The sequence below is a fragment of the Malus domestica genome, chromosome 03 (genome assembly GCF_042453785.1).
Source record: "Malus domestica chromosome 03, GDT2T_hap1".
NCBI classification, from domain to species: Eukaryota; Viridiplantae; Streptophyta; class Magnoliopsida; order Rosales; family Rosaceae; genus Malus; species Malus domestica.
Window position 1 is genome coordinate 31,108,375 of NC_091663.1, and position 16,603 is coordinate 31,124,977.

At 39.6% G+C, this 16,603-nt stretch overlaps 1 protein-coding gene and 1 long non-coding RNA gene across 4 annotated transcripts; one reads left to right on the top strand and one right to left on the bottom strand.

Moving 5' to 3' along the window:
- Window positions 1–744: 744 nt before the first annotated feature.
- On the top strand, window positions 745–2,922 carry LOC139194525 (uncharacterized). 3 transcript variants are annotated; one of them, XR_011579459.1, is made up of 6 exons: window positions 745–826; window positions 1,306–1,474; window positions 1,958–2,039; window positions 2,171–2,266; window positions 2,383–2,430; window positions 2,537–2,922. It is a non-coding gene; the product is annotated as an uncharacterized lncRNA (long non-coding RNA). The 3 variants fall into 3 exon arrangements; XR_011579458.1 differs by having other exon boundaries at window positions 815–930; window positions 2,534–2,922; XR_011579457.1 differs by having other exon boundaries at window positions 815–930.
- A 4,354-nt stretch (window positions 2,923–7,276) lies between these two features.
- On the bottom strand, window positions 7,277–9,675 carry LOC139194526 (L-type lectin-domain containing receptor kinase IX.1-like). Its single transcript, XM_070819300.1, has one exon. It carries the CDS (start codon window positions 9,486–9,488, stop codon window positions 7,365–7,367), a length of 2,124 nt encoding a protein of 707 aa, XP_070675401.1. The 5' UTR covers window positions 9,489–9,675; the 3' UTR covers window positions 7,277–7,364.
- Window positions 9,676–16,603: the final 6,928 nt, after the last annotated feature.

The window sequence follows — 16,603 nt, forward strand, 5'->3', positions numbered from 1 at the left end:
CACGTGGCATGCCGTCATCCGTTAAAAATCTGACCGAAATCTATCTTCAAAGATTGTAAACAGATTGTGACACGTGGCACAACGTGATTGGTTAATAATCTTATCGGAAATCCATCACCAATAATTGTATTTTCGGATAATGACAAGTGGTGCAACGAGAACGATTAAAAATCTTATTAGAAATCCATCACCAATAATTGTCTTTTTGAAAAATGACACATGGCGAAACGAGAACGATTAAAAATCTTATCCGAAATTACAAATAAAATTATTTTGTATTATTTTATAAATAAAAAATAGTAATATTTTATTGCCAATTGCCAGTGCTATTCAATGTAGGGGTGGAGATGCAAAAGACGGTTACTGTTCATTAAAGACAGTTACTGTTCACTGGGTGGATAACATAGTGGATAGCCCTAGAGGGCCTCCACCACCCTGGAATTGCTCTTAGAGAGAGATGGGGGTGTTCATTGCAGAGAGAGATATGGCAGGATTTCGATGGCTACGAGATTTAGGGATTTGCAGTAGGGATGACAATTTTAACCGTTATACTTGATAACTGTGGATAACTGTCCGAATGTATTGGATTGGGTATGAAAATTTGGGTATATTTTGGGTATGGGGAAAAACCGTGAATATTATTCGGTTATGATTTTGTATATGGTTATAGAGGTCCTTACTCCGTATCCGTCTCCGAATCCGAACCGAATAATATAATATAATTATGTAATATTAAAATATTAAATAGTGTATATATATTGATAATGTTGGCTATTTAAGGTAGGCAATCCTCTCTGTTTTATCTCCAGCGTTGCAGCCATTTAAGGTAAGCAATTTCATTTTTAATAAAACGAATTAGGGATCACGACTTTTGAATTAGGTATCGAATTATGATTTTCTTTAAGTCTATAATGGACGTACGTTCCATTGGTAAGTTCCGTTCTTACAAGTTACAACTCAATTTCCATGTATTTTTGTTTTTTCGATTTAATTGGATTTGCAAAATTTGGAATTTCTGTGTTGATTTAATTGGGTTTGCAAAACGTGTTTATGTCAATCTGGGTTTGAAATTTGAGTTCTTGGCAATCAGAATTTTAGCAAATTTTGATAGTCTGTTCAATTGAATCTTAAGCTAGATTTATTAATAATTAGATGAAATCCCAACATAATTTTAATTTGGAAAATTAGAATTGTTGTGGATTCGGTTACAAATTTGTAATTTTTGGCTCCTTTTTTCATATGATTTCCACTGTGTTTCCAGCTTTGTTTTGATTTTCTTGGATTGCCCTTTCAATTGTTTGGTAGGCAAGACTGATGCCGAAGTTGCCGAATGAAGTGGAGCTGATGAGTTTTAGCAAGATTTTGGAGAACAACGTGACAGTGGGTCAGTGTAAATTACCTTTGGTTGATATTGGTTGGGGAATTGTCATGATGCGTGTTGTTGTACAGCCAGCTATGGGAAAATCTAAAACAGGTAATGTTTCCGTTAGGACCTTAATCTTGGGTTTTATATAAATATCTGCTGGGGTTGGGTGGCCGAAGACATAACATATTAAATTTGGTGTTTAGCGTGCTTAAACTGGTAGGGATGATCAGAATTGATGTTGTTAGTTATTAAAACGTGGTATTTATCCTGTAAACTACACCAAGGGGACGGGGATGGTTAGAACTTTGAACCCGGGATGCAGTGGGGCTAAGAGAAATACCCTCCCCACCGGGGCAATCAATCACCTGCAGGATTGTTAAAATATCTCTGCTAAAAATATGAGTTTTACTTCCTGTACTTTATTTTTACTGTGATGTGGAAATAGGCTTTACAATGGCTTATTTGTGATAGTTGATGAAGAGATTTGTGTTTAAGACGAGAGTAGTGCGGTCTCTTTCTTGTAGTGAAATATGTAAATAATCAACGGAAAAACAAGGTAAATAACAAAAACTTCATCTTTCCTTCTTTCAGTTGTTATAGGTTGCGTCATTCTCATCACTCTCTATTCGGGGAACTTCCAGATTCTAAAACTGGTGCCTAATCACGATTTCTGGTACTTTAAGAAAAACTCAGTATCGTTTTTTTTTTTCAATTTTGTTTTTAATTTGGTTGTTTGATCATTTTTTTCAATGCGGGTCTTGAATCTTGATCAATTTTGTTTGATTAATTTCGGTATGGACTAAGCTTTAATTAAAAAGATGAAAGATCAACAATTGAACTTACATGAGCCGACCAACCTCTTGGAATGCAAAAGATACAGTTCAGTTCATTCATCACCAGGTACAAATTTTGCTACTCTTTTATTGTGCATGTTGACATTTTTTTTGTGTGAAAACTTACAATTGAAAACACAGTTGCTACTACTAATGTTAGATTCGACCTTGCGGTCTCTACAGAAATCAGAAATGGGAATTGATTTGAAGTGCACCATCTGCATTACTTTGGTATATTGGATAATGAATGCGGTTTTACATTGAAATATATGTTTATCCTAGGGTTATTGTGCACTTTGAAATGTTGTTGATGGTGTCACAAATTTTGTTGTAGAAGATGGGGTGATTGTGAGGCTATGGGGCGTTCCTGAGGACTCAGTTTGACCTCTTTCAGAAGTAATAGTGTCACTGTCACTGACCAATGTTGAGAATAATGTTGGAGGAGCAATATAGGTCGCCGCCGGCATCCTTGATGGGAGAATGGGCAATGGAACTTCGAAGTTAAGCACTTGAATCGCTTGTTGAATCGAAGGTCTAAATGTATATTGCGCATGGCAGTTGTGTGTTGAATTGGAGGTCTGTAAACGTTGCACGATGTCTTGTATTTATAGGGTTGAAGTATTTGACTTGCACGGTTAGATAATGTTCAGAGTTTAATTGCAACTCTAATTCTTGAAGTTGCTCCGCATCAGAAACAATCAATTGCAAAACCCCTTCCTCTGACATTTCATTATTGCACGGCACCATTTCAAATAATCTCCCACGTGGAGACCATTAACAAGGCTCCATTTTCCATGCCGTCTTATCCATGCACCATTTGCAAGTCAATTGCAAATCCTTATCCGCCATTAACACAAATTGTTTGACGCGTGAGTCGTACGAAACATCCCAAACCCGCTTGAAGTGTAATTCTGTCTCCTTGATCGAATAAACAACCAGCTTAACAACTCCACGAAGGTCTAGAACTCTACTCATTCAATAGTCTTGATCGTTCGGACTGATGGTGTAATTTTAGGTCCAAACATTGCTCCCCAGTTTCCTTGAGCTTCGGCCCGAAAGCCGAATGGTTAAGGAAATTAATTGTTTGTAGCTAGCAAAATCCCATATCGCCAAAACTTTATTCTTTGGCAACAACGTCTCTGTATGTATGTAAACATACATATATATATAGTTAGCAGGCCGAATGACCCCATAGTCGAGCATCAGTACTCCAGGCCAAATGACCATATAAATTTATATTATATATATCTATACATGGCAAGCCGAACGATCCCTTGGTTGAGCACCAGCACTTGGCAACAATACCTCACTGAGCTCGGCATGTGCGTATATATATAAATTGGTAACTAATAAAAGGCCAAACCATATCAAGAGGGGCTTGTCTTGAATATCAACAAATGATTCGATCACGCTTGGGAATGTTCGTAGGCCTTAAAATCACTTCTGTTCTGCCAATGTCGTAAAGTGGGGTCGAAGCCAAAAAGAATTGGGGTCGAGCAAATGATATGTTTTATATTAGCTCGGCATGACAACCAAGCTTCGGTCGAGCTATATATATATAAACTGTTCAAACCACCAAAAAATGACCCAATTTTTTCAAATTTTCAAAAGGTTGAAAACTCCACCGACTGCCATGCTGCAGTTTCAAAAATTCAAACCTCCACCGAATGCCATGCTGCGTGGGATGTTCCTCGGCCCCCTTTATTTTTTTAAGCATCGGCCTATCACCATTCACTGCCGAGGTCAAGAAAAAATTTGGCGAGTCGAGAAAAATGTGGGCCAAGGATAAAAATTTGGGCCAAGGTAAAACAGACCATTCCTAACAGCTTGGCCTCGGCATAGACAGTTGAAATTTTTTCTTGCACGAGGCATTGCCCCCTATTTTCTTATGCATCGGCTTAATTAGCCAGATGATTAAGAAAATAATTTATTCCTTTTCTTAATAAAAAGAAAACAAAAGTGGTCGAGCTATCAAGAGGAGGAGGCCAACGATGTTTTATTCCAAGCCGAGATCTTTTTACATCAATATTTTCACTTTGATATTTTCCAAAACCAAATAAAAGATCATCCCCAAATATTTCTGACTTGGTGAAATATTTTTCATTTTCGGCTGCCGAATGTGTTGAACAATTATTATGCCCCCCAGGCATAATTTCGGCTTTTAATTCAAATAACTTGGCCAAATGAGATCTCTCTACATCGGCTGTATCGCCAATAACCATATCGATTGATGTGATTTTATGGTCAAAAGTCGTGTATTGGCCTTATTCGTCATTGGAGCACTCATCTGACGAATCATTTTCTGAGTCAATTTATTGCTTAGAAATTTGAACCTTTTCTTCTAGGCCTACCACACTTTCAGTCTCGACCGAAAAAATAGGTGGCCTTTGTTCTTTGGCCAAATTAACAATTTTCGTAGGCCGAATATTGGTTGTGGCCGGAGCGGAAATTTTCCCCCGGCCTCTTGCCTTTCAGAAATTCTTCCCAATCTCTCGAGAATTTTTTTTTGCTTCTTTAAGAGGCGATGACACTCATCCCATGAAGCCTGATCGAGATAGATCATGTGAACTTCGTAGTTTTAGCATTGTGTCCCACTAGGCGTGCCAAAATGTTGACCCTACAAACTACCAAGCCTACGTGGCGCGTATGCTGAGTAATTTATAAGCTAACTACGTCCTTCGATGAATGCAGGGCGTGCCAACTCGTCGACCGAGCTCGGCCAAGGAGTAAATTCATTGATGTTGCATTGGGTGCGTTGCTGACTTCTTGATCTTGCAATTGTGGCCGAGGAAGGAACACGTCTCGGCCTTCGAGTTCTAAAGCCTGAAGACAAGGCTGCTAACTTAGCGAAGTTCAATATCCAATTCGGCTTCCAATGTGCCGAATGTAGTAACTCGTAACACCTCACTTCGCCGAGAAAGCTGATGAGATGACCTCAACCAATAAGGATTCAGAAATCCTTCCCGACCGAGACTTGGATAGGTAATCAACCGTCCTCGCCGCAGTGCTGTTGATGCCAACGGAAGATGCTGCGAGATCGACTGATTCTACGGTGACAGAGCTATCTATGCCGACTTAAGATATCACCGGTTGCTTTCACGGTGCTGTTGATGCCAACGGAAGATGTGTCAGCGAAAAGAGAAAATAAAAATCTAAGTTGTTGAGAGAGTTTGCGCAGGGCAGTTGTGTGTTGAATTGGAGGTCTGTAAACGTTGCACGATGTCTTGTATTTATAGGGTTGAAGTATTTGACTAGCACGGTTAGATAATGTTCAGAGTTTAATTGCAACTCTAATTCTTGAAGTTGCTCCGCATCAGAAACAATCAATTGCAAACCCCTTCCTCTGACATTTCATCATTGCACGGCACCATTTCAAATAATCTCCCACGTGGAGACCATTAACAAGGCTCCATTTTCCATGCCGTCTTATCCATGCACCATTTGCAAATCAATTGCAAATCCTTATCCGCCATTATCACAAATTGTTTGCCGCGTGAGTCGTACGAAACATCCCAAACCCGCTTGAAGTGTAATTATGTCTCCTTGATGGAATAAACAACCAGCTTAACAACTCGACAAAGGTCTAGAACTCTACTCATTCAACAATCTCGATCGTTCGGACTGATGGTGTAATTTTAGGTCCAAACACTACAATAGTATCTAGATTCAAGAGTGCGTAATATATTTACCTACATGTGTTTTGGTTTGTTTGATGTGAAAACTGAAGGAATGAATGGATGACTGCTGAACACTGAGGCCTCGTTTGGCACACCGTATAAGTCCATCGAATAGTATTAATAATACGAAACGAGTGTTTGGTGAGCTTCGTATTAAAGAAGCACCGGATTATTTAATCCAGCCCCACTTATTTTATACCCCTCCTACCCGCTTATGAATCCCGTCCAAAACCTCTGTATTATTTAGTATAGTGAGATTTCTCTTGTTCACTCTGTTCCTCTCTCGCATGACTTTCCTTCAACTATCTCACCCGCCTGCTCTCTCTCGTCTGGATCTCAAGTTCATCTTTGTCGTCTTTCTTTTTTTTTCTTTTTGTTCCTCCCTCCTCCCTCCTCCCTTCTCCCTCCTCCCTCCTCCCTCCTCCCTCCTCCTTCACACACGTACACACACACACACACCTCCCACCTCCTCCGTTCGCCTTCGATCTCTGACAGGACAACAATACTTCCATGGGTTGAAGGAGGAAGATGATGATTCAAATTCTTCCGATCTAGGCTCCAACAAGAAGGACGAGGAGGAGGAAGGGAGTTGGGCTTCAACAAGGAAGGGAGCTAGGCTCCGATGATAAAATTTGGTTTATTAGCATTGAAAATATTTAATTTCTGGGATTTTTTTTTTTTTTTGGTTGGTGAATCGATGCAGGTTTTGGGAGATTTGAAGAAATGAGGAAGTGGGTATGGGAGGGTGGGAATTGATGCGTGGGGAAGATGGTGAAGATAGGAAGACACGATTGGGAACTGTGAAGAGATCTGGGTTTTTTTCTCTTCCTTTTTTATTTTTATTTTTTAATTTTTGTCTGTGTAATGATGTGTAATTTTTTTTTTCTCACCTGTTTTTCTTCCTTTTTTTTTTCATTTTAACAACACTTATCCTGTGAAATTATTTTAAAAAATTATTATAGTCCGATCTATTATCCGATATAAATTAATCTGATGCAACACCAAACGTCCGATTAATTTAGTCAGTCCTATCCGACGACCATTTATCCTATCTAACTGAAATAGTCAGTACAGTCCGAACTGCCAAACGGGGCCTCAGGAACGAACGGACGGCAGGTGATTTTTTGTTATGCTTTGTTGTCCGAATGCATTGACATTGAGAAGACATGGATGTCGTCGTTTGAACTTGGTGGTCATATTTCAGTATTGGGTTTTTCTTTTGATGCTGTTTGCATTTTGACATGTACATTTCTGAATGCCCTGGTAGAAAGAGCCTCTCTTTCACTTACTGCTTTATGAGTTCGAACCCTCTTGCAATCTCTTGTTATAAATTTATGAGTATAACATATAATTACGACATGATGGCAAGTTCATTATCATCAAGGTAACAACTATATGTTTTGCCTAACATATTTACATAAAGATATTCACTATAAAAAATGTATTACACGCAAATTTATATATTCGAATAACAGAGTAAGATTAAATTTATCTTGTATACAAAAGTGAGGCTGATGGAGAAGAATTGGATGCAGAAGATGAGGTGAATTGTGACGAGTTGGTGTTGTAACCATGACCCGAAGACTCTGTCTGACGTCTTTCCAAATCAGTATTATAACTCGACGAGATTGAAAATGATACCGGAAGAGATAAGTAGCTGGCCACGGGCATCTTTGATGGGAGAATGGGCAACGGAACTTCGAAGTTAAGTACTTGAATTGTTTGTTGTATCGAAGGCCTCATCGTGTAATCCGGATGAGCACACCACAGCCCAACAATCAACAAACACTCCATCTGTTTGGCATCGAACTCTCCACACAATTTAGGGTCAGCTGCTTCAATGATTTTCCCTTCTCCATAAAGCTCCCAAACCCACTCCACCATGTTAATTTGAGTCCTTCCAAACTTTGGATCAATGGGTTTTCTCCCGCAAGCTATCTCCAAGGCAACAACTCCGAAGCTGTAGACATCTGTTTCCTTGCTTGCCTTTCCTGTGGTAAGGCATTCTGGGGCCATGTATCCCATGGTTCCAGCCAGAACTGTGGTTTGCGATTGTTTGCCATGATCCACAAGTCGAGCTAATCCGAAATCCCCAAGTTTGGCGTTGAAATTTGAATCCAGCATAATATTACTGGATTTGATATCCCTGTGCAGCACACATTGTTCCCATTCTTCGTGTAGATAGAACAAACCGGATGCCAAGCCTTGGGCAATTCTGTATCTTGCCTCCCAATGTAACATGGTTCTAGGTTTGAACAAATGGGAATCTAAGCTTCCGTTGGACATGAACTCGTAAACAAGCAGGAGCTCTCCTTTTTCATGGCACCAACCGATGAGTTGCACCAGATTCCGATGCCTAAGTCGACTGATGATCCTTACTTCTGCCGCATACTCCTTCATACCCTGTTTAGACCCACTTGATACCCTCTTAACAGCAACATACGAGTCCAAGTCTTTTATGAACCCTCTATAAACTCCACCAAATCCTCCCTCTCCAAGCTTTTCTCCCTCATCGAAATTACCCGTGGATTGAGCCAATGTCTTGTACGAAAACTTCTTCGGGCCCGTCCCCTTCTCGAATTCCTCATCGATCAAGTCGTTCGCCATAGGATCCTCACCATCACTACTTTCCCCTGTTTTGCCCTTCCTCCAATAAATGCACCAAACCAAAACCAACCCACCAGCCAAAACCACACACCCACCAACAACCAACCCAACAACCAGTCCGACGTTGACCCCATTTCCTGTCCCGGGCACAACAATGGGGTTCGGCTCTGGCACGGGAACCACTGGCGTCGAGTTTTTAAACTCGTTCCCATCACGCAGTTCTGTAGAATTAAAATTCCATGAGTTGATTCTATGTAGAGCTGTAAAAGCCCCTGTTGCGGCAGAGAACCCAACAATAACATAACCCTGCAAGTACTCATTCAGGTCAACGATGTAACTAATATTCCTCCACACTCGGGAACCATTCACAACACTAGTGTAAACAACACTAAGATTTTTCGATCCAGAATCGTAGCGAATCTGAGCAGTATTGACCCGTCCGGTTGTAATGGATCCATTCCAAGGCGTTGTAACTTCAGACTTGAGAGAGTTGATGTCAATACCAACATGATCGCCGACAGGATCTTCGATGGAAGTGATGCTATTAGGGTTGATATCAAACTCAACTGCCACAAAGGGGTACAGATTCGTCGACTCATTATTTGGCCGGTTTATGACGGGGAGGCCCAGAGAGCCGCCTAGGCCTATTGTGGTGTTGAGTAAGGACCCGTTTGGCGCCAAAAAGAAGGCGAATCCGTCGGCGTAGGGCGTTTTGCCTACGGAGTCGATGACGAATGTGAAGCTTGTGGTGAAATCAGCGAGTTTTCCGGTGGCGTTCTCGCGGAGGAGGAAGGGTTGAGAGTAGGTGGCTCGGCCGACGCTTTGGTCCTGTCGGATGTCGGCAGCGCTTTTAGTCAGGCGGAGGAACGTGCCGTCGACGAAAGCATCTCCCTCGATAAATAAATTGGTGAGGCCGTTTGGGAAGGAGGAGAAGTTGAAGGATAATGGAGTTGCACAAGGGAGAAGCTGAAACAAGAGAAGTCTGAGAAGAAGGACAACCACCATGTTTGTAATGCTTTTACAGATCAAGCTGTGATCATCTAAAAATATAGCAGAGATCGTAGAATTTAATTTTTTTAGGGATTTTATCACCAGCCCCCTTTGTTTACCAATTCAAATCAAAATAATTTAACTTGGAACTGAGCAATTGATTTACTATTATAATGGTAGTGGTTGACATGCTCCAAATTTTCATGTTTGATTCTGTGTTGGGCTTTTTTTTTTTTTTGTTTTTTTTTTTTTTTTGCTGTCAATGTCATGACTAATGACCAAATTCAAAAGTTTCTAGAACTGCCATTATATTAAATATATTTTAGGTGGTGCTTATCTAAGCAATTTTTTTTTTAGGGAACTTTAACGAAAAGCACCCGGTACTGTTCACTTTAACGAAAAACCACATTTTTACACTAAAAAATCAATCCTGATACTATTCACTTTACCCTTTATTTTGTCCTTATCATTAAAACTCAAAGTTTTCAAGCCATTTTCATTAGTTTTTTTTTTTTATTATTATCTTTTACATATATATTTTTTTAATTATCAGTTAGATCGAATGAAGTGGACAAGATTAGACGACAAAATTAACAAGGTGTGTGGATGATAATATAGCAGCACCCATATTTTATTCACTGTTCTAAAAATTCCTACCTAGCACCGCCTAGGCCATGTCTAGGCGCTAGGTAGTTAGCCACCGCCTCGATTAATCTATAGGCGTTTGAAAATTAAGAAAGGGCATCTGCCTAACTCACCCAGGTGCCCGTCTAGTCCGCCTATGCACCTACCAATGTCGTGACATGACTCTTAGTTATACAGAAAATTGATAACTTTTATTTTACATTTTATTTTTTCAATAAAATGTAAAAAATTTGTTGAATACTTGAATGAACACTCATTATTCCTTACGTTCTCAACATGTTTTAATACTTTATAATTTATAGGCCATTTTATTTTGCAATTTATCATATCTCAATACAATTATGTATCATTTTTAAGTATAAATATGCACTTATTTATACAATAAATAATAAATTTACTCAAATCCCCCTAGCCGCTAGGCGTTAGGCCCCAGCCCGCCACCCGACTAGCGTCTTTTAGAACCTTGATTTTATTATATATTCTTATTTTTTTAAGAACTCGACAGTAAGTAAACGGTGTTATTTGGAAAAAGGTAATGCTAGAGAAACTAAATTTTGAAATAAAATTTGCAAACTAAACTGATGTCTCACAAATAAGAATGAGCACATTTATCAATGCTTAAGTAATAAACCAATAATCAACTTCCATGTTCTTTACATTTCAAAATTTTGTTTTCAAATTTAGTCTCTCTAACATTACCCTTTGAAAATTCAAGTGCTCCGTCAAAAAACCTAACCCGTGATAGAAAAGTTATATTTTCATATCTTGAGTTAATAAGATTACAACCTTTAGTATTTATACATTTACATCACCACAGAGATGATTGACAGCTCACTTATAACAAATCCTAACTGTCCGAACAATATTAACAACAGACTCTAACAGACTATAAGAACATTTACAAACTAATACTTCTCTGTCCTATCTTTTACACTATGGTCCTTAATATCCCCCTTCAAACCGATCTGAGGGAACCGAAAAGAGAGTTTGGTTCTGAGAAGTAGAAATATGGGCTTGGGCAAGGACTTTGTACATATATCTGCAACTTGGTCTTGAGAACAGATGAAATGAACGGAAATAGCACGGCAAAGCACTTTCTCCCGAATATAGTGATAATCTATTTCAACATGCTTAGTCTTAGCATGGAATATAGGATTTTTAGCTAAAGACAAAGCAAAAATATTATCACACCACAGTTTGGGAGAACAGGGAAGAACCAAGTGAACATCAACCAAAAGTTTGCACAACCAGGTAATTTCAGCTGCCGTATTGGCTAAAGATCTGTACTCAGCTTCAGTGGATGACCGAGCCACTGTGGGTTGTTTCTTTGCACTCCAGCTAAGGAGAGAATTGCCCAGAAAGATGCAATATCCACTAGTTGATCTTCTTTTTAAAGCACAGCCAGCTCAATCGGCATCAGAGAATGCATTAAGACTGAGAGGTGTGGCACATTTGGAGAACAATAACCCCAAATCAATAGAGCCCTTAAGGTATCTCAGAATTCGTTTGACAACTTGAAGATGAGATTATCTAGGACTATGCATATATTGACAAACAAGATTAACTGCAAAAGACATATCAGGACGTGTCCAAGTTAAGTATTGCAAACCACCCACAAGAGACCTATATTCTTCGGGATTAGATAACAGAGAGAAGTGTGATCTAATGTGGAAGTGCTCAAAGGTGTGGGATAAGGCTTGGCTCCATCCAGTTTAGCTTTCTTGAGTAATTCTAGTATATACTTTGTCTAAGAAAGCAGAATGCCAGAGGATGACCTTTTTACTTCGATGCCAAGAAAGAAGTGTAATGGACCAAAGTCTTTGATAGGGAATAAGGCACTGAGTTGAGCAATAGTGTCCTTACATGCTTGAGAAGATGGTCCTGTAACCAGGATGTCATCTACATAGACCAAAACAAACACCAAGGTATGAGTTTTCTTAACAAACAAAGAATGATCATTCTGAGAACCAACGAGGCCCATAGAAGAAAGTGCACCTTGCGACTTTTCATACCAAGCTCGGGGAGCTTGTTTTAAACCATAAAGGGACTTATGAAGATGACAAACATGTGTAGGCCAAGTAGGATCCTGAAAACCAGTTGGTTGTTGCATGAAAACATTTTCAGACAGAGAGCCATGAAGAAAAGCATTACTTACATCTAATTGGTTAAGAAACCAATTATATTGGACAACTAAGGTAAGAAGAAGCCGAATTGTAACAGGCTTGGCAACAGAACTGAATGTATCAGTATAATCTAAGCCTGCTTGCTGATGAAAACCCTTAGCAACCAACCGAGCTTTATACCGATCTATAATGCCATCAGTTTTCCTTTTGATCTGAAAGACCCATTTGTAGCCCACAAGATTTTGTGAAGGATGTGAAGGAACAAGAGACCAAGTACCAATAGTGAGAAGAGTATTACATTCCTCTTGCATATCATGTCTCCAATGAAAGTGTTTTGAAGCTTGTAAGTAGGTAGTAGGTAGGAAATCCACAGAGAGATGAGAAAGAATGGGATGTTTAGTGGCTGCATAGGCTTTGGGTTTGAATATACCTGACTTAGATCGAGTTTGCAAAGCATGAGTGTTTGTGGGAGGAACTGAGGGTGCATGACTAGATGAACTGGCAGGGTGTAATAGAGATGCAGAAGACAATACATCTGCAGAATTAGAAGAAGTGGTAGGGTGTAATGTAGGTGCAGTAAGAGATGATGTGGAAGAAAATGGAGATGTTGGGGAAGAACCTAGAATAGGAAATACTAAGGTAGATGAGATGGAAAAGAGTGAGGAGGCTGGGGAAATAGATGGAGAAGAGATGGCAGTAATGTGTTGAAATGGGAACTGAGATTCATCAAAGATAACATGGCGACATATAAACTCGCCTGGTTACAAGATCAAGATACCTATATCCTTTATGGTTCAAACTATAACCATGAAAGACACAAGGTTTACTTCTAGGTTCTAATTTGGATGTGGTATAGGGTTTAAGCCAAGGAAAACATCGGCAACCAAAAACCTTGAGAGTGGCATATGATGGAGGTTTGTGAAATAATTGTTCCCAAGGAGAATATCTAATCATAGTTGGCAGTCGGTTAATAAGATACACTGCTGTTAAAAAGGCTTCAACCCAATGAAAGTGAGGGACATGAGATGCAGTCAAAAGAGTGCGAGCAATCTGAACCAAATGACGATATTTTCGCTCAGCACAACCATTTTTCTTTGGTGTGTGAGGGCAACTTAGTTGGTAATGAATACCATGAGTCTTAAAAAACTGAGTAAAATCATAGCTTAAAAACTCTCCACCAGAATCTGATCTCAAAACAGCAATAGAAGTATGCAACATATTCTCAACCAATGCTTTGAATTCAATAAAGGTCTGAAAAACCTCATATTTACACTTGAGAGGAAAAAACCAGCAGTACTTTGTGTAGTCATCAATAACAATGAGATAATATCTATAACCTGAGACAGACATAACAGATGAAGGCCCCCATACATCTGTATGTAAAAGTTGCAGAGGTCGAGTGGTAGTAGGAGAACTAGATACAATTTGAACAAAAATACTTAGTCATGCTAATAGAAACTGGAAGACTAGACTTAGAGACTATTTTATTGAAAAGCTGAAAAGATGGATGGCCCAACATTTGGTACCATATTTAAGAAGAAGCTTTGATTGTTGCAGCAGAGAAATGATGAATACTAGCAGTTGGACTAGAGGTAGTGAAAGGGTAAAAACCATTCCTCACATGGCCTTTAAAAAGCATCCTCCCCGAAGAAAGATCCTTCACAATAAAGTGAAAAGGATAGAGAGTAATTGAGCACCAATTATCAATTGTAAATTGATTTGCAGATAACAAATCTTGTTTTAAACCAGGAACATGTAAAACATTGCAAAGAGCAAAGTCATGTTGAGTAGTAGAAAGTGTAGAAAAACCAAAATGAAAAATAGGCAAACCTTTGCCATCATCGATGTAGACTTACTCAGGGCCAGTGTAAGGTTCTGAACTTTACAAGTTTGTAACGGAATTAGTCATATGAGAGCTTGCACCAGAGTCGAGAAGCCAAGTTGGAGGAGCAGAGGAAGATGCAGCATTGGCACACATTGTAGATTGAGAAGTCTTTGAACCAAATTGAGGATTCATGCGATGAGGACACTCAACAGCCTCATGATCATTTTGGCGACAAATTTGACAAGTAAGTCTGCGTCTAGAAAAGGTTGAACCAAATCGACCACCATGATTGTTCCTCGAATAATTGTTTCTCTGATAATTGTTTGAGTAATTTGGACGCTGGTTGTTGGACCTAGGATTTGAGAAATTCCGATTGAAATTACAATCTTGGCCGCGACCATGATACTGATTGAAATTGGGAAAATTCTGAGCAAGAAACGCCTGAGAATTAGGGTTCTGAGGAGGTAGAGGAAGAATTCCAGCAGAAGATCCAAGAGACGAATTAAAAGCTTCAAAAGATCCTGAGGCGGTTGGTTTCTTGCGATTTGCAAGTTTAATTTCTTTGCTCAGTAGTAAACCATGCAGTTCATCAATGGTTGTAGATCCAAGACGAAACTGGATCGCATCAACAAATGAGTCATAATCAGAAGGAAGTTCATGAAGAATGACAGAAAGAAGCTCATGTTCGTCAATTGGAGCGCCAACACTGGCAAGAACATCAGAGATCTCCTTAATTTGTTGAAGATATGTAGTGGCAGTAGAATCACCCTTGGTGATTATGCGAAGTCATGAACGAAGTTCATGAACATGAGATTGTGAAGTTGCAGCAAGTCGCGATTCAAGCTTAGACCAGAGCTCTCGAGAAGAATTAACACTAACCGTATACGGAATCAAAGAATCAGAGAGATTTGAATTTATCCAAATGAGAATATTTTGATCATTCTCATACCAAGCAACATAATCAGGATTCAAGATTGCATTTCCAGAAGAGTCACGAAGAAGTTTGGGCGGAGCAGCCACATATCCGTCGATGATTCCAGTGAGATTGTAACAACGGAAGATCGGAGCAAATAACGCGTTCCATGTGAGGTAATTTGTGGTTGTAAGCTTGATTGGCACCATTGAACCAATATTTTGGATCGTAATCAATGCAATTGGAGAAGTGCCAGAAGAATTAGGGCACAAATTTGGAGAGTGAAGAGCGGAGCCAGAGGAGAGAGATGCATCAGTCACCATGATTTAGGGTTTGAAGAAAGGAAAAAGAGGGGAAGCGAGAGAAGATGATCGGTTGTTAGATAGAGGCGAGAGATACCATGATAGAAAAGTTATATTTTCATATCTTGAGTTAATAAGATTACAACCTTTAGTATTTATACATTTACATCACCACACACATGATTGACAACTCACTTGTAACAAATCCTAACTGTCCGAACAATATTAACAACAGACTCTAACAGACTATAGAAACATTTACAAACTAATACTTCTATGTCCTATCTTTTACACTATGGTCCTTAATAACCCACACTTAAAAAATCTTCCATAGGACGCTCTGAGTAAAACCCGGGTTCTTCAACCAAACAAACTTACCATCATTAGATTAACCACACTAAGCAAACCAATCAGCAACTCTATTGGCTAATAGACTGATTACAATAGAGAGAGATAGAGAGTAAAACCCGTGTCCCCTGTACCTTCATGTTCCTCTGGAACCTGTCGTTCCTTCCCTAGATTGGCAGCTGGCCTGGGTCGTGAGAGGGGACCGAGTCTTTCATAAACCTTGGGCCATTGATCTTCGAGCTTATGTGGAGGGGATTCTCTCGACGTTGCTTTAGGAAGTCTCGGCAGTCACGATAAACGGCTTTCGATCCTTCTAACCCTTATGCAATAAGGTGTCTTTCTTTACTTCTCCTGCTTCGGGTCGAAGTAGCTGGGTTGAGAGAAGTCTCATGTTGATCAATATTTTAATGATTAGCTTGTTCCTCTTCAGGGATACTTATGTCGAATGAAGGTGACCCTCTGTGTTGGGGGGTACCCAAATGATGGTTGATGTCCACAGGGGCAACAAGCTCGTATGTTTGAGTGCGTTGAGTTTCGTGGAGCGTCTCGAAGAGCTTCTCATACTGTTCCTGAAAGATCTCATTCTTTATTGTTATCTTGTTGTTCTTAGCCTCTAGCTCCTCGACTTTAGGTTGAAGAACGAGCTTCTTTTGTTCCATCTTTCGTTGTTTTGCACTAGGTGCGAGGAGGGTGTCGTTCTGCGTGTTGTGGCTTCCTTCACTCCCCATGTTGGAGAGGGATGCCTGGTCAAAAGAGAGTGTACGAATGGTGGAAACCAGCTTGGCAAAGCTAACAAGAGTAGGAATAAGTCTGATTCCCACATACAGCGCCAAATGTTGATGCACAAAATCAGTGAGGACTTTGGTACAACATAAAGTGTCAAGTTTGTGACCTTAGCTAGATTGCTCTAGTCACTAGTGTGGATAAGTATGTAAATGGATATAGACAGGGAAGCAAACATAAGATGTATGTGG